Source organism: Pyrus communis, chromosome 17 (assembly GCF_963583255.1).
Source record: "Pyrus communis chromosome 17, drPyrComm1.1, whole genome shotgun sequence".
Lineage (NCBI taxonomy): Eukaryota > Viridiplantae > Streptophyta > Magnoliopsida > Rosales > Rosaceae > Pyrus > Pyrus communis.
In genome coordinates, this window is record NC_084819.1 from 14,912,583 (window position 1) to 14,936,073 (window position 23,491).

General features: G+C 36.9%; 2 protein-coding genes across 2 annotated transcripts; both read right to left on the bottom strand.

Moving 5' to 3' along the window:
* Positions 1–35: 35 nt before the first annotated feature.
* On the bottom strand, positions 36–1,299 carry LOC137723599 (uncharacterized). The gene has a single exon (XM_068462796.1). It carries the CDS (start codon positions 915–917, stop codon positions 591–593), a length of 327 nt encoding a protein of 108 aa, XP_068318897.1. The 5' UTR covers positions 918–1,299; the 3' UTR covers positions 36–590.
* Positions 1,300–6,481: 5,182 nt separating this feature from the next.
* LOC137723565 (probable anion transporter 3, chloroplastic) lies at positions 6,482–11,377 on the bottom strand. The gene is made up of 8 exons (XM_068462764.1): positions 10,748–11,377; positions 8,568–8,794; positions 7,966–8,314; positions 7,835–7,879; positions 7,495–7,641; positions 7,216–7,353; positions 7,032–7,065; positions 6,482–6,921 (listed from the first exon to the last, which is right to left on the bottom strand). The coding sequence occupies exons 1-8, from the start codon at positions 11,198–11,200 to the stop codon at positions 6,752–6,754; spliced, it is 1,563 nt and encodes a 520-aa protein (XP_068318865.1). The 5' UTR covers positions 11,201–11,377; the 3' UTR covers positions 6,482–6,751.
* Between the last annotated feature and the right edge of the window lie 12,114 nt (positions 11,378–23,491).

Consider the following 23,491-nt stretch of genomic DNA (forward strand, 5'->3'; position numbering starts at 1 on the left):
TCGCAGTTGTTATTCATACTACCTCCCCCTCCAGATTTCGATTCCCTCAGAATCAGGAATCAGACTCCTGATTATATGTGAGGCCCGCGCTACACTTCGTTCCCCTTGGTTTTGTAAACAGCGGAGTAATTCGGAATATGAATGACTCTCATTCTACTAATACCGTTTTCGTGTAAGTAAACATGCCCTAAAGTGAATGGTTTCAGATATAATATTTTTCCATTCCTAAGATAGAATACATTGTACTATAAGCTTCGGTCCAAATATGAACAGACTCCTAATTTGATGCAAAAAGTTATCAAAGATTTAAGCCAAAGCTATATAATCCCACAAAACTAATCCATTTATATCTCAATAATGCTTAAAAGTAAATAAACATGTTCGAAATACAGACCAAAAATAGAAATACAGGTCCAATATGCAGAATGGAATACGATCACATGATACAGTAGTGATTGTCACGCTCTCGTTTTCTTCTTTTGCACTCGCATTTTATTTCTATCCAAAGACTAGAACAAACATAATAGAAAATGAGAGTGGGAAGATCACTTCGGAGCTCTCTGCGAAAAAAGAGAGCGCAAAAAGAGATGCTAGATAGGCCTCTTTCCGAGCCTCTTAATCTCTCTGTCCATATTACCAGAAAGCATCAAAGCAAACATCTTGTAGTCGCAAAACAGAGACCAAAACGGATGCCCGAACGTCGCCGGAATATTCCCCTCCACGAAAAAATGGCTGTACCACGCGAGTCCGTACCCAGAGAGAGGCACACAAACCAGAAACCGCCAATCGAACAGCAGCGAGTAGAGGAGGAAGGAGAGAGAAGCCAGGGTTCCTGCAAAATGCCAGCGCCGCGTCGATGGCTTCGAGTGCTGGCTCATGTAGAAGGCCCAGAACTCCTCCAAGCTCCTGAATTTCATATCTTGGAGTGAAAGTAAGAGCAACCCAGTTCAGGATTCTGGTTTTTGTGAGCACCCAAGTGGGAAAATGATCAGAATTCGGATTCGGGAAAGATTTTGGAAGCTTTGAGATTAAACCCAGAAAAATAAAAGAAGAAAAAGAAGCTGGTATCTAATCTGAATTTGGATAATTTTTTGGGAGTTGAATTAAATTTTGTGTGGGGGGAATCTTGAGGTTGAGGATGGGATGAAAATATAAATCTGGAGTTTTGGGTGATGGATCTTAGTTTTATCCGCTGTGTGGTTGGTGTTTGTGGGAGGATGAAACAGAGCAGGGTGAAAAGTATGAGAAGGTGAACAGTTTCTGTGTGTGCGTTGTGTGTGGTTTGAATAATGCAAGTAGGTTATATTAAAGTCGGATTTGGATCCTCTCCGGATCCCCTCCTGCGGATCTCGGAGATTAAGGCACAAGGACCGTTCATCAATGATCGTGCGGCCACAATTAAATGTTTTTATATTTTTAAAAGTAAAGTAATCTCGTTTTGCTTAAAAAACATTTAATTATGACTGTACGATCTTTGATGAACGGTCCTTGTGTCTTGATCCCCGGGATCTCCAAGGAGAGGATCCGAGAGGATCCAAATCCATTAAAGTCTTCTCCAGGGCAGCGACTTTGTAGTTATCATCCGGTTTTTTGTTTTTTTTTTTCTTGGATTTAACATGTTGATTAATTGAAAAGAACAAGGGGGATTGAAGAGTTTGTTAAATCCAAATTGATATTTCATTTCGAGAATTTGCATAGGATGGACATTGTAGTGTACGGTGTACCGTCCAAATACAGTGCAATGTGAAGATAAACTTACCCGTGATATTGTCGTATTAGATCATGAAACCACAATGTTAAAAAGAAGGATATTGTGGAAATCGTCTTCATTTCATTGATGCTGATATGCTTTGTCACCTTAACCATGAATAAGAGATGAAACAAAAATGTTCTCTACCAACTGATAAAGTACTAATTTGGTACTGATGTACTTTTATAAAAAGTGGGTATAAAAAAAAAGATGAGCTCAAAAAGGTGTTTGGTAAACACTTATAAACAGCTTATTTTCACAATTTTGGGTGAAAAAAGCTGAAAATGTGAAGTAGCAAAAAAGAGCTTTGAAAAAAAACTGAAAACGTGAAGCAGCATAAATGTTGCATTATGATTTCTTGTTAAACGTTGGATATATGTTTAAGATAAAGTTTATAAATATTTTTCTTTTAAAAATAAAGTATATTTAGTAATTCACCTTTATTTGTTAAGAAAATTAAATTAATGACACATCTAGTATTATACTCTTTTTGGTCATTTCACACAGTCACAATTGTTTTACATAAAAGTTTACCAAACACTATAATATTGTTTTTTATTTTTTATTTTTTCCAAAAGCACTTTTACAAAAAAGTTTACCAAACACTCTATTGCTTTAATTCACAGCTGCTTATTTTCACAGCACAACATAATCAGTTTTTTTTTCAAAGCACATCAATATCAAACCAGCCCAAAGAGAGATGTTTGGCTGTGACGACCCGTCCCTAATTTTATGTTTTTACAAATTTTAAAAGCGTGATTTTACAAAAATGCCCTTAGAGGCGAGGGTTTTGACTTTCGTTGATCAACGTATAGTGAGGTGTATGAATTAATCCTTTAGCGTATTCCTGAAGTACTCAACATTACAGACTCGTAGGCACAAACAGAAGAGGATTTGGGGTTATGGTTAAAGTTTTACGAAATGGTAAACTCGAGAAGTACTTTTGTTTTAGTCACTATTTATATATTTTTATAATGTTTATATTTATTTATCATTTGGTTATTTTTTTAAGTTGAAGAAGAAGAGAAAGAAGAAGTGGGGAACGGGAGAAGAGAAGAAAGAAGGGCTACTGCCCAATCAGAAAGAAGAGGGAGTGAGTGACTAACCAGAAGAAGGATGTGAGGAGATGGCCAATCGGGAGGTTGGAAGAGAGGGCCAAAGATGGAACGAAGAATAGGGGATCAAGAACCCTTTCTCCTTGACCCATTTCGGACCACGATCCGCATGTAGACCCGACGACTCCAATCCAAATTCTAGGGTCCTCTAGCAATTTTTCATGCGAAATTCATCGAGCTTTCACCTGGGAACTTGTTCACAACCTCTACTTTCCTATTTCTACCAAAAACCTAAGTCAATTGGGGCTCCAATTCGTAGAAATCAAACTGGGAACCCGATGGGTGAACAACGGCGAATCCGCCATTCATACAACTATTTCCTTCAATTACCACCACAGTTAACCTTCCCTTGGACCCAGGAATAAGACCCAACCAGTGGTTGGGGCGGTGGATCTTCGGAGACTACGAATCGACAACCACCATTTTCTAGGGTTCCGGCGGGTTTGAGAAAAATGGGAGCTTTTCCAGGCCAAATTAGACTTGGCCGCAGATATAAAGTTTACTCTACTAATTGAGATCTTCATTCCACTAAATTTTGGTAATTTTAAAATAGTTGGATTTTCCCACGAGTCAGGGCGACCGACTGCCACCCACGGCGGTGCGTGGCTAGGGGTTGTCGATGTTATTCTTAGGCTAAATTAGATGTCTTGAGTTCAGTTTCGGTAATTGTATAACGTAGGTTGATCGTTTGGACCTAAATTCATTAAGATACGTTACTCGGTAAAGATGTGAATTGACGATCCGATCGTTGGATTGTCACCAAACTTTAATACATTATATTATGTAATATTTGAGGACCATAGGAACTTACGGATCTTCCCGAATTGGATTGGTAAGTTCATAAAATAAAATATTAACCGCCACTTGGTTTTGGCATCCGACCGTTGGATCGTAATGGAACTTTAGGATGTTGTCTAGAAGTATAACGTGGATCTTTGGAAGTAAGGGATTGGAAATCCATGATGCAGATCTTTCGAATCGAACTACGTACGGATGTGCGTTATGTAAGTTACATATTTTATTGATAAGAATTTTGAGTTGTGATTTGATAATTGTTCTAGGCGCCAATTGTTCGTGATGCCTCTATGGTTGTGCTAGGGAGTTGTAGCGTGAACTCCAGGTGAGTGGGCTTTTGTTTTCAGTATATATATGTATGCTTGGTATTTTTCCCAGAAAATGCGTTTAAATGTAATTATGTTTTGAAATGCTATGCCTCATGATTTATACTTGGATTATGAGTTAGTATAGTATGCATATTGTGATTTGACGATGTGGACGCTCAGGTAAGTACCAGGTGAGTTATAGATTGTTAATGTGAGTTGATGAGTATGTTGAGATGCATTGAGAGCTCATAAACCTGTACCCCGGTGTTAGTGCTCCCGTCCGTAGTTAGGACACAGTCCTTCAAGTGATGTTCACCTCCTGCACCATACGTTCATCTTGGATCCAAGTTAGGTGCACAGTCCTGTCGTACATACCACTATAGGTAGTTCTGACTCGTAGATGACCCGCAATTATCCGCACAGTCTTCACGTGATTGTAGCACTTGAGCGTATTTCTTTACACCTAGTCCTGTCGTACAGACCGCTTTAGGTGGTTCCGACTCGTGTGTAGGTATATTTGTTGAGATGTGGATTTGAGCCGTACATGTCACGTTAGGTGATTCCAGCTAGATGGATGAGCTCTAGATTCAGTCGTACAGGTCACGTTAGGTGACTCCGGCTGACATATCATTTGCATTGATTGATATCACCTGACTTACATATTTTATGTTGAAATATTTGACATGGCATATATGTGGATTTTGCTAATTGGAGTATGGTTTCGATATATGTATATATTCTATTTTATGGGGAATTATATAGGTTTTACGGCAAGGGGTTACTGCCTTTGATAATTGAAATGGTTTTTAAAAAGCTTTGTTTTTGTCCACTCACACTTTCTGTTTTGCGCCCCTCCAGGTTTTAATTGCTGAAGTTCGTATCAACGAGGATTCTTGGCCAATCTCAGGATAGGTGGTTACTTTTGAGGGTATAATTCTTATCCACTCCACTGTACTTACTTATGCTCTAACATCACGTGTGAAGTTGGTTCATTCCTGCTCACCATCGCACTCTAGTATTTAGGCACTCTTAGGTTTAAATTTATTCACATTTTTCCACATCACCACACTTTATGGCTTCGTCACCTCCCAGGTGTCAGCCAGCACAGCTCGATTCGGAGTTTTAGTGGACATTCTGGGTCGAGGTGTGTCATTGACCACCTTAACCATCGATTTGATATCAAAGGTAGAGATTTAATCGATGTGCTTTTGATGTTTAAATCAAAACCTTTAAGATCAATTCAAGGGCCCGTGATCACAAATCTTTGCTCACTACCAAGTGACCAAGAAAGCTGGATTCGGAGATGAGAATGCTTTGGAAAATGCATTTTATAACTATTGTTGGCCGAAAAGTCTTCAGCAAACAAATTTTAAAAGGACGTGAAATACTCATCTTGATTGAAATGTATAAATTTTGTCTTTAAAGGTGAGATTGCCAAAAAAGGATCTCAAATTTAGTCTTCCGGTTGGAAGAACTCATACAGTTATATATATATCTCCAGAGAATTCAAATAGAAGATAAAGTAGAACTTCGTTAATTGAATATCTGATAAATTAATAACAATACTTTTGGCCGATCCCAACTCGAGATAACATGTTAAATTAATAATTAGCTAAATTTATAAGATAATACATTATAATTTTTTTTTATATAGGTCCTATGTAATATATAAATTAATAATTCCCATTTACAATGACATTTGTTTATTTAACTAGAATTTTTGCTTGGTTAAATGTTTATAAAAAATAAAAAAAAGTAGATCCATGAATTTACTTGGTTAATCAAATACATACAATTATTAATTCGTAAAACGATAAACTAATACAATAGACAACATATAAGAAAGTACGGAATTCCTTGATAAATTAATAAGTTATTAATTCATTTGATAAATTAGAAACTTATAATTGATCAATTTTCTAATATTTACTAAATTAATAATTTTTTCTTGACCACAAGACTATTAATTTATAATAGTTATCCACACCCAATAATATCAGCAGCACCATGTCAGTCAGAATGTCACATTCATCTGATTGTGAAATGCCACTGTTTTCCTATTGGCCCACCCGTAACATATGCTTGGAATCCATTGGAGGACTCAACAAAGAAAATTAAGGATTAAAAAAAAATTATAAAATAGAAAAATAAATGTTATGAGTGAATAAAAATCTTGCAAAATTATTGGCCAGCATGTCTCGATTCATATAAATGTGATGACGATATATATATTTGTAGTGGTTCATATAAATAGTGGCTCAACATAGTTTTTGGTCGATGAACTAACCGTTTGTTAATATTCACTTTCTCATTGAGAATTTTAACGGAAAAAAAAATATTTCACATTGAGAATTAACAAAATAATGATATATTTCCACCTACAAATGAATTTAAAATAAGGTAGTGCTATCCGCACATCTCTTTTTACCTTTCAATACTTTTGTTAATTTTTTTCTATTAATCTTCTTCAATACATCAATCCAACAACCAAAAATTGAGAGAATGTGTGAGAAGTAAAAATGAGATTGTGATGGTACTACCTACAAATATACAACTTAAGAGCAATGGAAAATAACAAATGCAATGCAGAAGCACTTCAGACAAACATTTTGCATAATCAAAAGTTGAACTCTCTCCATGATCAAATGATCAAATGACCCTAATTTTGAACTCCCAAGTGAACATATTATGTTCATCATTTTCCTAGCCTAACATAAACATTCGACATTTACCAACAAACGTAAGCTAATGATTTACTTGCGCAAACTGATGGAAATTTCAGTCTAGAAGACGCGCTCTCCGGTAGCAAATAGGTTCCAAAAGATTGTTGTCGCGAAATATAGCCCTGCAGTGACCGTTAGGAATGCCTGAAACGATCCTAACCATTGTACAAAATAACCAGTTCCTATCGTGCTGATTATCGCCGCCACTGTCCCGGCTGAATTTGTAATCCCTGTTGACAAAGAATGTAATTGAATCATTGTAGTCAGCTAACCAATTTAACAGATAAGAAAACATAATATAAACATTCCCTTCGTGGCGGGCTAATGGGAAATAACGCACCGTGGAGAAATCCCGCGGATTGTGGCGCTATATCCTGATCAAATAAAACAGCAGAAGCTAAGATCAGATTGGAAATCAAATGTCCAACATCTAATGGCTATGATTGGATTATTTGGTAATTAACTATCTGCTCCATTAGTTTGGTTTGACAGTTCTGTCATATGCTTATATGGGTGGAACTTACTTGGATATTAAGGAGAAAGCCGGCTTGACTGAAAGAGCTCAAACACAAGGCTGCTGTGAGGAGTACCGCTGCAGCCTCGGGTGTCTTGGCATAGTTTAGGCCGAGCAATGACACTCCAGGGCCGATAAAACCAATAGACTGTTACGCACAAATATTTTTCAGTATAGTGATTTGTTACAAAAATATACTACAATGTTCGGGTAAGTGCAGCTGAATTTTAATTTGATTTGATTGAATTATATAAGTTCTTATAGAGACAGACGGCAATTCAAGGGCTACCTGCATGATCTTTCGAACTGTAGTCAACGAGTAGCCTGCCTTGATTAATGAATCCGATGCTGCACCAGCAATGTAGCTGGAAATTGCCATTGATCCCCATGGAACAGCACTAAACCATGCAGCTTGCTTCAAGTTTACACCAAATACCTATAACAATAGAAAAATAGAAATCGTCATTTCCTAGAGCACACTGCCACAAACCACTATTGGTAATTCAACGTGAACACGTATGTGCACACAAATACTAAACCAGTAACATGATAAATTTATTTGCGATCAATCAATTTTTACGCTATTAATGGGGTTAACGTAAACAAAGATCTAGGAAAAATGAACCTACCGTCTTAAAATAAACCGGCATCCATGAGAGCAGAACAAAGTACCCCTGTAAGGTAGACCATGATTAAGAATCAATTGCGCAGCGGAAAAGAAAGGATGAAATCCACAGTAAAAGATATTAGAAAAACTCACCCAATTATTAGTTATGTTGGCACAAATAATGGCCCAAGTTGGTAATTTTGAAAATAGGAGCCGCATAGATGGGAGCTTTCCACCTTTTTTGGGAGAATCAGATTTACCAGCTTGGATCATTCGGATCTCCGAGTTGCTGATGTAACGACTCTCACTTGGATCATTTGTGACTGTGTATGCCCATATTGTCAGCCAAAGCAGTCCAATGGAGGAGAAGAGAATAAAGGGACCGGAAAGTCCCATTGTTGACAACATAATTGGAGTTAGTAGTAAGCCAACGACATTGCCGAGGTGAAATCCAGCCATAGAGATTCCAACTGCACTTGCTCTTTCATGGCTCGGAAACCACCTGCTCATATTACAAGCGACATGAGGATTGACTTCAGCTAAAATTTTAAAGTATTGTAAGTTGAACGTGTCTGATAGGTTGTTTACAAGAACTCTCTAAATTCTGCTATAGATTTACTTGCTCTGCAAGTTACCAAAAACAAGTACACTGATACATCATTCGCTAACAAATTAGGTGACCCAAGCATTATTGTAACTACAGTTAGAGGTCTAATGAATAATTATGAGCAAGGATTAGGGAGACATTATATTACCTTGATAAGAGGGTGCTCATGGACGGGAGGGCTACACCTTCAGAGAGACCAAAGAAGGCACGGACGGCCAAGAGGCTGGTGGTGGAATGGTTGGCAGCCCAGGGAGTGAGGAGAGTTGCCAAAGACCACATGGCCACACCCCATGCCATCACTCTCTTTCCTCCATATCTGTCTACCAAGGCACCTCCAATCACTGATGAGAATATGTATCCCCATAGAAAGGATGACTGCAAAATGAATCATTCGAAATTCTAAATTGTCAACAATGGGAAGGAAAAAAAAATGCCAAACAATAAAAACAAATTGCCCATTTTGCAACCTTTTCATTTTTAATTTCTAGTTTTAATTTTTCTGTTATGTCTGTTTCCCCTACAACTCATTAGAAAGAGCCGTGTAATAGATGATTATTTTGTCTACCACACTTACCAACTGATAAAAATAATTTTTTCAATATACATTCTTAACTATTCTAGTCTACGAGTAGGGAGGTTTGAACTTGAGTGTAAACGGGGATCCATTGCCCTCCCCATTTACAACTAATTACAAAAACTTTGCTAAAATCAAACATTTGTGCAAGAAGATTTTCTAGCAATAAAATCCAAAAATTAGAACTTTTATTTGAGAGCCCCATCCAAGCCCAATTTGTACTTACACAATTGAACCAACTTGAGATGAGGTTGGGTGACATATTTCAGCAGTGTAATCTTATGTAGGTACGAATAAGGGGCAAGCTTTTTTCCACAACAGCACAAGAAGACGAGAAATTTTTTATTGTGATCGGAACATGAGTGGTACATCACGTGTTTCTATATAAGTGGTGATAAATTTTATTTTTTAAATTATTAACTTGTTAACACACATATTCCACAATTTTTATTTTTTTTATCACACTGAAAAATCTCTCCAATAAGTGACAGACAATTGATGATGTGAGAAGCAAATTTGAGATATAAAAACTAGATGCTTGTTGGAATTTTTTTTTTTTAAATGATTGAAAAAACTTTTGATGAAAGTGTACTTTAAAAACCAATCTTTAGTAAAAATGCAAGTGAATCATGCAAGAAGTACACAAAGTGAATCTTGAAATAGCGCATAGTGCTTCCTGCAAGAAAACTTCCTACAGGAAGCACTTCAAGTGCTTTTAGAACTCAAAACAATTTAACCAAAAACGCTTGTAGTCATTTTAAAAACATTTTAAAATAATGTAAACTTGATATCTCATTTACTTTGATCTCTTTATTTGGCAGGCCCTACCTCCAAAAAAAGGTGAAAAATAGGTGCAAAGATGGAAACTTCACATCTTTCCATTAGGAGGAGGGTCCATTCTGGATTCACTTTGTAGAGATTCTAGGAATCCTCACATCCTAACCGTTCATCGTAAATCATGCGATCAGTTTTCATCAGATACTATATGTGTTTAATTTTAAATAAAAAAATCAAATGATTTCTGACCGCACGATACACGATGAATGACTAAAATCCCCAAGACCCCCACAAGTGGATCCGGATGAGATCCAATTCCTTTCCATTAGAGGCATCTCTTATTAACTCATTTTTATGAACAGATGACAACAATGAAGCACAACTGATAATAACACTCCTCAATAAATGTTACAACGGTACTCATCCTTGAACGCTTAACAATCTTGTTAAGTTATTTGCGCATAGAGGCACAGCACGCAAAGAAAATTTATACCTACACTCCCAAAAACACATTCCAAACACTAACCAAACTGTGTGTTCGCTAGTTTGGATGCTATGGACCTTTTGGTAATCCTATCATCGCCGTTAATTTCGATGTTCCAAACAAAATGTCAAATCTTTAACAAAAACAAACAAACAAAAAGATGAAATTGACTAGAAGGGAGAAGAGCTAAAGCTCATAAGCTTCTCAAATCTCTTAATTAAAATTAAAAAGCTTCTTGAGATAATACTTGCTATTTCTTTTAAAATAACTAAAAATACTTCGAATGATCAAAAGCGTTTCTGAACTTAAAAGCGTCAAGTGACTAGTGTTTCTTACATATGCGGTCGCAAACAAGCTCTGACATAAGCCTATTTTTTTTTTTATAAAAAAGTGCTTTTGGCTCTACTAGCATTCCCAAACACGCCCTAGGTTTTTGCGCTCAAAGAAAGCATAGAGAAGACGGGTTTAAAGTTTGAAGTTGAGAGTAACGGACCTGAACGACGCCCAGGAAAGAACTGGACCAGCCATTTTTAGCAGCAAGAGGGACGATGGCCACCGACATGACGACCCTATCGGCATTACACAAACACATCACGCACGCCACCAACGCCGCCACCTTGAATCTCTCCGGCACGCTCACTATTTCCTCAGCCGCTACCTCTCTCGCTCCTCCTCCTCCTCTGTTTTTCCCCATCAGTATTCCTCTCTCTATCCCCTCCGCCGTACACGTCACCGCCACCCCCCGTCGGCGCCCCCTCTGAGCCTCGTCCGTTCTTCTTCTCCATCCTCCTCTGTTTTTTCCAAACCCAATAACCAGCTGATCCCATTTTTTGGGCTCAAATCCCAGCTGGGTTTTCTTTGTGCTGATCAAACTCGATTGGGTTTTCAACAATCGAGAAGAAGGGTCGGAATGCAGCTGAGATTTAATGGGAGTTGCAGCCGCCATGAGAGAGAGACAGAGAGGAGAGAGAGAGATTAAATAAAACAGTGCATATTGATATACAATATTTCAAACAATGACCGACTTTGTATGCTGTTTAAATAAGAGAAACGATCAAGTGGGATTATCTTACATTTTCTAGCTACGTAGTTTTTATATGAATCGTGGGAAGATTTTGGCATTTTAAAGAATTGAAAAATAGAGAAATTTAAGGTGAAGGAGAAGATTGTTTTGTTTTGGTTTGGTTTAGGGGGGTTGGTGGGAATTGAGATCGAGAATGGCACTTGGACTCGGTCCCAGTATGGAAATTTTGTCAAGGGAAAATATGGGTGACGTGTCACCCGATGGTGTCGTCCACGTCGATAAAATCATACGTGGCAACACGTACGGCTCTGCTTTTGGTGGTGGTAAGTGGCAACCAAACCACATATCATGTGTCATGCATAGGAGATGCCACATTTCTTAGGAAGTCCCAAGTTAGGTGTAACCGGAATTTTTTTGATGCGAATATTTTTGTAGAGGTATTAAAAAAATTAGTAAAAGATATAGAAGGCGGGAGAGTGAAGTAACTTCACCCCACATTGGAAAAACAGTTAAATTTTAGCTAAAATCGATAGATTTCGTCGATATTTTCCGATATATAGGTTAAATATTGACAAATTGTCATATGATATTCCTTGAAGTTTCATTTTAAATTTTCACATTTTTGAGCAAATTTTCATCATTTCCATCGAAGATAACAAATATCAATATTGATATATCCATTGATATTTCAATAAATTTACATATCGATATTTCCACCGACACCTATTTTTTAAACATTGAGTGTGTAACTCATATATTACACATGGGAGTGCCTCATTAATTTATTGAACAATGCTTGGATTCACTTGCTTACCATGTTGTGATTAGCGACTGTTTAGGCTACACATGTTTAAAAAATGTTTCTTTTATTCGTCGTCGTTTACAGGTTTTCTGTGACAAGAATCAATTAAGTTGAAGATCGTTTAACAACCTATTGAGTATTTACTTTTTAATTTTGTCCGATAATCTCATGCCATACAGAACAATTTCTTACTGCGATCTTGTCATTTTGATATTGCAAAGGAAAATTGTTCCCATGTCATACAAAACAATTGTATTTGGCAATTTTTGACGTTATTCTTTCACAAAAAATGCTAATGAGTAAAATCGTAATTGCAATTCCAAATAAAACAGGAAACAAGTCGACCAATCACAAACATTATTTCAATGGCGATGCTCACCACAAATTCATCGTATTGAGTCTCTTGTTATAATGCCCAAAGACCCAAAAACTTAGAAACGACACACCTACGTCTTCCACTCAAACAAGTTGGTCATAATTCAAACCAAAAATTTAAGTTTAGGTGGTGCATTCACTTACCCGCAATTTATAGAAGAAAATTATGCAACACCAACAACAAAGACGTTGAAAGCAATCGATTTGGACTTCGACGGTCGACAAATAAATACAGAATATTATTATAATGTGAGCCATGGACCATGTAAGGTCATGCTCAAGTATAAACGCACCAACCCTTCATTTGCTTCCTCACGTGAATGGTAGAGTTGTGAAAAATATTATTCTAATTGTCTAACCAAAACTTCAAGATTTCAAGTATTTATTGTGCGTTTCTTAGACTAACTCCAATCCTTGGAGTAAGTTCTAAAATTTCCTTTCCATTCTTCCCTCCCATTTCATTCCAACTCTTGTTCTAAAATTGGGTTAAGTGCTAAAACTAAAAAAAAAAAACTCAAATACCAGCCAAAAAACTGGCCTGGGCTAAATATCCTGGCCCACTGTGTGCATAAACGTGCTGCAAAAAAAGGAAAAACCGCGCTAGTTAACGCGCTAAAAGCAAGGAAAATGGGATACTTTGAAGGGAAGTGGGGCCCAACCTGATGGGGTTGTCAGCCACCCATATGCAATCTCATCTCCTTTATTTCTATCAAACGGCATATATTTCCATCTCCTTTAAATCTAACGGGTGATATTCATTCTTTAATAATCTAGGGCTAAAATTTTAGGTTAGAAGGGTTGGAGTAAAAAAGCTATTTATGGGTTAACATTTTTAAGTTTTACTCCAAGGGTTGAAGATGGTCTTAGGCGATTTCAAGTATTAATTTTAGGGCTGAATCAGATTCAACCAAAATCTTTTCAAAACCTTTATTTCGTGCAAATTGCAAACCAATAAACGCACATGATATTTCTTTCAGCATAAAAAATCTCACCTCGATCAAGGTTGGCACAAAAACCTGCAATCCAAGCACCTTTCACCTGTGGAATTTCTGAGAACAATGCCAACTCCAATAATTAGACTATTTTTGTGTAAGAAGAGAATATTTCATAATTAGATTATATTTTGTAATAGATATATTCAAGTTTGATAGATTCGATTGAGATTTTTAAAAGATTTTAATGGAGTTATAAATTTAGAGGATTTGACGAAAGTTTAATGGACTTCCTAGGCTCCATGTAAAATTGAGTGGATTCTTTTAATATTTTAGAGAAAGAGGCAGAACTTTGATAAGGCCCAACGTACACAATGAGAATCTCTCCAAATCTTCCAAAATCTATCACTTTTTAAAATTATTTAAAGTCAGATCCTAACGGAATATACATAGACTTTTATAAGAGATAAACTTTCATAGAATTAGTTCACCGCAACTGTAGTGTCTCGAGCCATTAATACAAAATCATGTGTATAAACTTTCTACACATGATCTTATACTAGTGGGACGAAACATGACGGTGGTAGTCATAGATTCTCTAAGAATCTTGATAAAATACACCCAAATTTTTATAAATTTTTATATACTTTTGTAAACACTATAATTTTGATTGAATACCCCTAAACTGCGCATCAAGTTGGTCTGAGAGTCCACCTTGTACAAAGAGGTGATGAAGCACGAAGGTGCAAACCATACTTCATTGTTCTTTGAAATTTACAGTTTGTCCCCCAAATTGTCTTGTAGCCGCTGCTGAGATTATCTTTTAGTTATCTTAATAGATGTGTGCATATGAACGTACGGATAACAAAATAATAGATTTAAGCTGCTCTAATATTGAACTTTACTTTGCATTTTGTTGGATATCACGTGCATGGTTGGTGATGATATAACATGCAGCTCATGAGCCTACGGTTTCCGAGGATGATAACGATAGGCGATGATGGGACCGCCGACTGGTTAAAGACGTAGGGGAGTTGTGTGGGGAACTGATGAAGTTGATGGATTCGGATGCTGCCGAGGCTCAGGATTCAAAGGTTCTAGCTGCCCGGTTGGGAGTCACTGTTAGGTTTCAATTGTTGGACATCGGAAAAATAGCATATTTTAAGAGTCGGTTTTAAAGACAAATTCTATTCATGGGCTCTTAATAATTTGTATTAAAGAAAGATTTCACCACGCAACTGGGCCTAGCTGGACTTTGCTATAAGCTGGTAATGCGAGTGCTTTTGATGAGAGTTTTGAAAAGTACGTAGGAGTGCTCAATTGTTAACTACTTACTAATACGTTGTTATCTACTTGTTTGGATTCATTCTGTAAAGTAATCTCACGATTCGAATCATTCACTTTTTAGGTCTCTTTATTCATAGATCATCGTTGCAAAAAACTCACTTAATTGGAAATCATTTAGCCCTTCAATTAATGTGAACATTTCATTATTTATCGACAACACTGTGTTCGTCTATATGTCTGGTCACAATTAGATAACTAAACAATAAGTGTCCTTTGATATCAGTGAAATTTTCAAGAATGATCTTTTAGTGATAACTTAAAAAATGATCGAACTCGCTATCCACGAGTCCACGAGAATTGAACCTAAAACATCTCACTACACTACACTTTATCACTAAGTCTTCCCGTTGACCCTAAAAATTACAAAACCTACATGGTGTGCAGGTCGAGTAACTAATAAACTAACTACGTCCTTCGGTTGAATGCGGGGCGTGCCAACTCGTCGGCTGAGCTCGACTGAAGAGTGAAATTTGTTGATGTTGCGTTGAGCGCGTTTCCCACTTCTTTATCTTGCGACTGCGGCCGAGGAAGGAACAAATCTCAGCCTTTGGATTCTCGAGCATGAAGATAAGGCTGCTAGTTTTGCGAAGTTCACAAATCGTCGGCGCCGGATTCGGTCACGGTGATTATATTCGTGAGAGTATAAGCACGTCGAATCGACACCAAACTATATGGACACAAGTACTCAAATGTGACATATGTCTTGATGGTAAATGTGGTTCGGCCGTTAGAATGCCGAACTCTAAAACTCACTTGTGAGTATCCAATCATAAAACCAGTCGGCGTTCAATGCGTCGAATGTCGTAACTCATAACACCTTATTTCGCCGAGAAGACTAATAAGATGACATCTGTCAATAAGGATTCGGAAACCCTTCTCGACCGAGACTTGGATAGGTAACCAGTCGGCCTCGACGCAGTGCTGTTTATCCAAACTGAAGGTGCTTCGCGATCGGCTGATTCTACAGCAATAGTGTTGTTTATCCAAACTGAGGTGTTCGCCGGTTGCCTCCACAGTACTGTTTATCCAAACTGAAGATGTGTCGGCGGAAAAAGAAAATGAAAAAAATCTCAAGTTTTTTGAGAGGTTTGCGCAGGTCAATTGTGTGTTGAATTGGAGGTCCTTAATTGCACACTCTGTTCTCTATTTATAGCAGCAAGAATAAATCCTAACCATACTCGAACTAGGACTCCTTACCCCAATCCATCTTATCTCGGCCAATCATACTTCTATTAGGATTTTGAATTGAACCTCTTATTAGGCCACATCCACTTCCACTTTCCGGTATCCTTATCTGGCCGAGAATCCTTACTGCATCAGGACTTAACTACTTCATTCATCCGCTTCGCAATAGGGCCCACCTACTTCTTATTCATCTGGAATATTCTTTTCCAAACTGGGCTTGGCCGACTTTAGTTAGGCTGCCTATGAACCAGTTGGTTTGTAGAAATCCTCGAGCAGAGCTTCTGGGCCGAGAACAATTCCATACTCGACCCAACCCAATACTTTCAGGTTCAAACACTTCCACAATGTTGAAAAAATTCGTTTGATAATGATTTTCTTTGAATCAAACTCCTACAGCCGCCATAAAATTTGAGTCCTATGAGAGTTACTGAGTTCAATATATTAAACTTATAAGTTAAAAGTTTGATTCCTATGCAATAAATGACCCCACTTTCCAATTGCATATGGGGTTTGTTGACTTAGTCAAAAGAAATTGGAGAAGGAATATGAGAACTTATAAATGGGAAAGAGGGAATCGATTTAGCTAGCCCCTCTAGTTGATTCTTTTTTTTGAACGAATGATATTATCTACATTAAGGGAAAGGGAGGGGGACGATATCACTCTTAGTGGTATCGTTTTTAGTAAGAGATCTTATAAGTGAAGACGATACCACTAAAATGATACCACTTGGTAATATATGCATGGATGATATTTTTGAAGTTTCTAACGGATTATATCAGAATTAAGGGCTTCAGATTCTAATCCAAAATTCTTCCGGATGCAAATTGTATTCCAATTCATTTTAAATTTGTTTTCAAATTGTTCCCTAAAGATTTTCTACTTTTAGTGGAGAGAGATTTGGTAAGCTGAATAATAGGCAAACTACGATAATTAAGTAAGTACAAAATTAGTCATTCAGATTATTCAAATTTAAGACTTCTCATTTTTAATTGGAGAGTAATAGACGTTCAAACTCTCAAACACACTAAACACTCAAAAGAGTAAAAAAAAACTCTCTGCCTTCGTTGTCGCTCTCGTGAATAACCACCAAGCACCACCTTGTTCCTCCATCACCACAAGCCAACATTCTACACGTCACAAGCTAAACTCTTGCAGTGGCCGTTGATTCAAGATCAAGTTTTACGACTTTTATATCAACCACCCCTATATACACACTTTGTATATTTGGAGATCGAATCAAAGGATAAAGTCTTGTACTTAGAGGTTGTAACCCACCACGTGACACCATGCGTGGTCTAGTTTCATTCAAGATCAAGCCCCAACATCTCTTGAATAAACCACAAGCCTAATTCAAGACCAAGTATTCATCACCCTTGAATCAAATTCTACATTGGAAATTGAATTAGAAGAATATTCTTGTAAGAGAATAAACCACAAAAGTTTCAACCCTAAATATTTATTAGTTCAAAAATTTATTTTGTACACGTATTCTTTGACTATTTATTTCAGTAGATTACTTGTTTACAAATACATTCCAGTTCTATTTCTAATACTTGATTTGGGTTGTCAGTGATGAAAATTTTCAAATCATTCGGACGAAATTGAAATTTACCCTTTTAAAAATAAAAAATAAAAACTAAAAACATGAAGCTATTTAATCATCTAATTGTCTTCATAAAACTTACATTGTTTGGCAATTTATTAGCATTGCGAACATGAAGTGTTAGTCTGTTTAACCTGCATAATCTTTCATGGATGATCTATAGATAGATTTTCAGTGCAGTACACGTGTTATATTATAGGAGCATTTTGACATAAGTGTCTCATTTTTTTAACGGAAAGGGATCATCTTCGGATCCCTTCCACCCAATCCTCCTCATCAAACAATTCGGAACCTTGAAATTTGATCTAACGGTCAAAGTTATTAATAACTTTTAAAGTTGGCCTGTGTTTTTAGCCGTTGGATCAAATTTCAAATGACCAAATTGTTTGATGAGGAGGATTAGGTGGAAGAGATCCAGAGATGATTACTTTCCTTTTTTAATTTCGTTGATTTAATTTCAAAGGACCAGATTATCTGAAATTCAATATGTATTCAAATTAAGATTTTAAGATAGTTTATTAAAATCCTTAGAAATAGGGGTGTATTTTAAAGAAATTTATAACATTCTAAATGTATTTAAGCATTCACAAATCTCACATCTCCTACTGAGATTTTGAGAGAATTGAATAAAAAATTTACATAGAATTTCTACAAATTAATTAAACTCTATAAAATTATCTCTTGAAATCATAATTGAATACACCCTTCTTAGTCTATACAACTTGGAAAAAAAAAATGTAGGGGATTCTAATTACTCCTATAATATAAGTGGAAGAATATTGGGAAATATACTCTAAAAGTGAAACATAACAACTATATCGTCCACCTATATTATAACAGTAACAAATTATGTTTCAACTACATATAAAAGTTTCTCATTCTTTAGTTCTCTCCTCTCGTTCCGTTATTATGATTTTATTATATTATTATTTTACTTTTGTTGCAATTCTAAATTAGTTGCTAATGTGATTATGTAAATCTTTTAGGATTCTATAACATTTGTTAGATAGTTTCCTAGTTGTAATGCATTACTTGAAAGACACGAATTTTTCCTTTCTTACTATTATAAATAAAAATACGGGATGAGAAATCATCACCATAGAATCACCAAATCCTCACTTGCCTTTGTCTTTACCGCAGGCACCTTTCCCTCTTTTTACTGGCAGTAAAATAGACCTACAACAATTTTTTTCTAATTTTTTCATCCCAATAGATATGATATATTAAATGCAAAATTAGCCATCAACATCGCTTGCTTTCCTCAATGTGATTTTCTCTTTTTAATTTTTTTCTCCAGGGAGTCAGGGACCACAGGAGCAAACCAGAATCCACAAGTTTCCAGAGTCCGGACCCGTCCTATCTACCCGGCTCTCCCAAAGGTACATTTTTACCCCTACACTCACTCTTCCTTTTTTCTAGAGAGTTTCTCCAAAGCCCATTAATGGCGGTCGCCACCTGAAGCGACCGAGGTCAGTCCTCCTCCCTCCTTCTATGCATAAACCTTTTTTCCATCTGAACCCAAAACTACTAAACACTTCAGTAGAAAAACCCAACCATTAATTAGTGTAATGCTGTAAGTTTGATTAATTAGAACTTGACGAAGATGCAAATTCCATCGCTAAAGTTACCCACTTTAGGGTTTTGGGTGTTACTCTTGTCAGCAAATGGCTGTTGGAGGTTCTGTTTGGTTCGACGGAAAATGGGTCGGAATATTTTCCCCGGAAATGTTCATTTTTGAAGTTTCCTGGCAAATTGAAAGATCTTGAATCTCGATCGAAATTCCATTTTTGTGCTGACGTATTTTCTGTTTGCAATTGTAGTGTTAACTTTTTTTATGCATGTCTGGCAAGTTCAAATTCTTTGCTTTTTTGGGGGCAGAAAATTAAAATGTGTATGGTTTTTGTATCAAAATTCAGGAATTTATTATGTTGTTTTAACTTTTATAGTAAGTCAGATGGCAAAAATGCCATTAAATTCATGTTTCGTGTAGAAGTTTTTTGTTGGTGTCAGTGATAATGACATTTCTGTTCTCAGCATTCCAAACACTAGGATGAGAATGTTGGATGCCGTTAGTTTTAAAAACCATATTGAAGAGGATGGGTTTAGAATTCCTGGGTTCGGTTTGGCGAAATAAAACCCATTGGACACGAGCATTGTGCTCGGACAAAGGGTCTCAAACAGTAAGAATATGAATGCTGAGTGTGTAACTGATGGGGGCTTTTTACGGCTATAGTTTCCTAATTGGATGAGATCCCATGAGTTCGGAGCTGACTTTGTCGAATTTCTTGTTACGCATATTTTTGCTCACTATTGTAGGATTAGGTTGATTAGAACTAGGTACGATGCCAGAGCGAGCACTTGTGCTCATTAGCTTGATATGCATTGTTGGTTCATCCTCTAACAACTTAAGGTTAGCTTAAGCTTTTGATGCCCAGTGGTAGTTTAACAGTGTGAATCAATGTTGATGACTTTGGACTAGGGGAACTCCGAGCGTTGTTGTCTCTTTTGTTTCTGAAGAAGTTGTCTCTTGTTCTTCTGGATGGAAGTCTTCCCTCCTGGATGAATGGTCTTCAACCTAGGTTTAAGGAGGGTTGAGGAAGTCAGATCAGGGTAGAGCACTTGAGTTTTCAAGTTTTCTTTACCTTCTTTCTGAGTTCTCGATCTAGTCATGGTTTTCAATGTGTAGAGGTCCCATGATAGTAGACAGCCAATGTTTAGTGCTAAATTTGACGTTTTTACATTCCTTAAACAAAATAGAGTACTGGACTCTAGGTTTGAAATTTTGTTATTTGATTACCATCTACTGCTACATTGAGTATAAGCTAGAAAGCGGCACCTGATAATGGTGAGAAAATTTTGTACAGGGCTTGATTAGGATTTGAAGGATAACATCATAACATTGCTAAAATGGCTCCTTCAAGAAGTCGTGGTCATGACAATCAAGAGAGTGCTAAGAAAGCTTCTTTTCCAATGGGGGACCAGCTGCAAAAATGGAAATCACCTTTTGGCCTCTATGCTGATTCTGACATGTTGGTGTGGTTGAAAGGACTTGCATTGGACCCTTGTGACCAGAAAGCATCTCCTGATTCAGCTCGACAACTATGGAATCAGAGTCTTAAAGTGCGGAAATTCTTGCTTCTTGGTAATGCCGAATCTCCTCGGGTACGTTCAATACAACATTAGTATTTTTTTTCTTAATCTCATTGCATTGTTGTCTTAGTGATAAATGTGTATTTGTTAATTTGACTGAACCATTTACCATATTAGTATGCTGGGATAATGAACAATAGTTGGGTTACATCCTAATAAATGTAAATTTGATTCTACATGCTGGGTTCTCTACTGATGGTGAGAAGCCCAATCAAGTTGTATACTGTATTGCACTAGTGATAAGACTGGTTATCCTGTTACATACCTGTGATCTACCAGTTTTATGCTAACATATCATATCTTTTCGCTCGATCTGAAATGCAACTTATCCTGGATGTCAAGCATACCTTAGGAGCATTTCTTCAAATATCTAACCTTGACTTGACCCATCATCTAACTCATAGTCGACTCATCATCGTGTTTCGTTGTCTTAAAAGTTATCTCAAATAACGTCATATTCTTGATAAGCTCTTCCACAATCATTACTGGAAGGAGAGGGCTATTGAGCTAGCTTATTGCTGGACATAAATTTGTTTCTTCTACTTAATGACATAACACTACTCAAGGGAAACGTTTTGGTATCCAAATTTCAAAACGTTTCACCCTTGCTTACAATTGGTGATAATTTATCTAATTTTGAGTTGTTTTCTTTGTATTTTAAGGCATTTGCCAGTTCAGAAGTTATCTCTTACCATGAACTTCATTCTTCAGCCCCAATCTTATGAAAACGACCTTTCCTCCCTTTTTTTATACAGAGAAAGCGAACACTTGATCAGTTCCTAAAAGTTAGTAAGTTAGCAGAAGTTTCTCGATTGCATCCTGAGAAATCTGATGTCCATAGTGTCAAAAGATTGAGTACAGGGCATTCCGTCTCATGCTTAACCCATGCAAATGCCAACAATGGAATTTCCAAACCACAGCTTCTCTCTAGCTCTCACGGTTCCGGAAGTTTGTTAACATCTGAAGATGAATATCAAGGGAAGCCAGGTTCAACATATTTGACCTCTATGGATATGGAAAACTATGGTGCATCTTGCAAGGATAATTCTGCCTCTCCTTTATTTGATACAGATGAATCGAACAATGGTCTGAACACATTGAATCCCAAAAACTTGAAATTCTCTGATGCAACTTTTGCGAATATCAATGATACAGCCAATAGCTCAGATTCTCCAAGTTTAGAAGAGAATAGTACAGAACTTGAACGTGCGTTGAGGTGTATGATTTTTAGTGATGATTATCTTCCAAGATGTATTCCTGTGAGAGATTTTGATGGTTCAGTTCACCATTCAGATTCATCCAGGTCAATGGAGCAAAATCTGAAACTTCGAGAAGCGGTGAGATTACTATTTACAGATGGTAGTCTTCCGATATCTGTTGTTCCGACTGGTCCTTGTTTTCAGGCGGACATCCCAGAATGGACAGGTGCAGTAAATAGGAAAACTCTTTATGGTGGTGGTGATTCAGCAGCGTTAAAGTGGTTGGGCACGCGAACGTGGCCCATTAAAGGAAAAAGTGCAGGAACCACAGTGAAAGCACTTGGGAAAGGGAGATCCAACTCTTGTTCTTGCATATCTCCAGGATCTGTTGGTTGTGTTAAACTCCACATTCATGAACAAAGACTCCTCTTGCAATTCGAACTTGGTCCTGCCTTCCGGAGTTGGAAGTTCGACGAAATGGGAGAATTTGTCTCAAAGTCATGGACATCAACTGAACAGCAGAACTTTGAATCTCTTGTGAAAGTGAATCCACTATCAAATGAAGCAAGTTTTTGGAAGATCGCCTATAAGCGTTTCCCTTCCAAGTCTCGGAAGAGCATTTTGAATTACTACTATAACGTGTACATCCCTAGGCGTATGAGCCTCCAGACTAGGACCTCCCGTGATAAAATTGACAGCGACGATGATGAGGCGGAAGAGTAACAGACGTAGCTGTAAAGATGTAAATCTATAGGGGTAGCTTGATGTTGGCTCTGTATATACTTGTCCCTTCAGGTTTAGCTCCAGGGCAATTTTGAAGACTGATCAGAGCTATTTTGGGTTCATAGAACCTTACGCCAAAATGCAAAGCAATTTTGACACTCAGCTACATCTGTTTTGCTTTCTTATGAACTTGTTTCCTGTAATCTTTCTGTATATCTTCTCAGTATTGTTTCCCATGGAACGTATGGGGTAGCAGTCAAGTTTTCTGATACCAAGTCATGCTCTAATTTTGACCTGCTTAGGGCTCGTTTGGTAACCTTGTGTTTAGTTTTTAGTTTTCATTTTTCGTATGATAGATAGAGGAAAATATGTGGGAGAAAGGATGAATGAAGGAGGGTGAAGAAAATATGGCGGAAGAAATGCGAAAGGAATGTGTAGAGAATGGAACACACAATGAAAACTGAAAGCGAAACTGAAAATAATTTTAAGTTGTTTCACTCCTTCCTCCCAAGTTCATATCATCATTCTCCATACCTTAATCTTTTTCTTATGCTTTCCATGTATCTGTAGCATAATTGAAAATTAAAATGTAGACTCGAAATGGTATTCAATCAATTTGTTTGAGGTGCCAAACATTGCCATTATAAATCTCTGTAAGGACTATCTTAAAAAAAAAAAATCAATTAAAACTAAAATCATTTACTCAATCAATTGTTGCAAACTGATTCTTTTAGGCAGTTAATTGCAATTTTACGTCTCGTTTGTCTATTTGTTACAGTTGACTAAACGACCTAGGTTTTAATTAATTACGTAGTACTTTATAATATGAACCGTCATATGATCATAATCATGAAATTTTGTGAATCTGTGGGTCAACTACAAAGAATTTAGAGTAA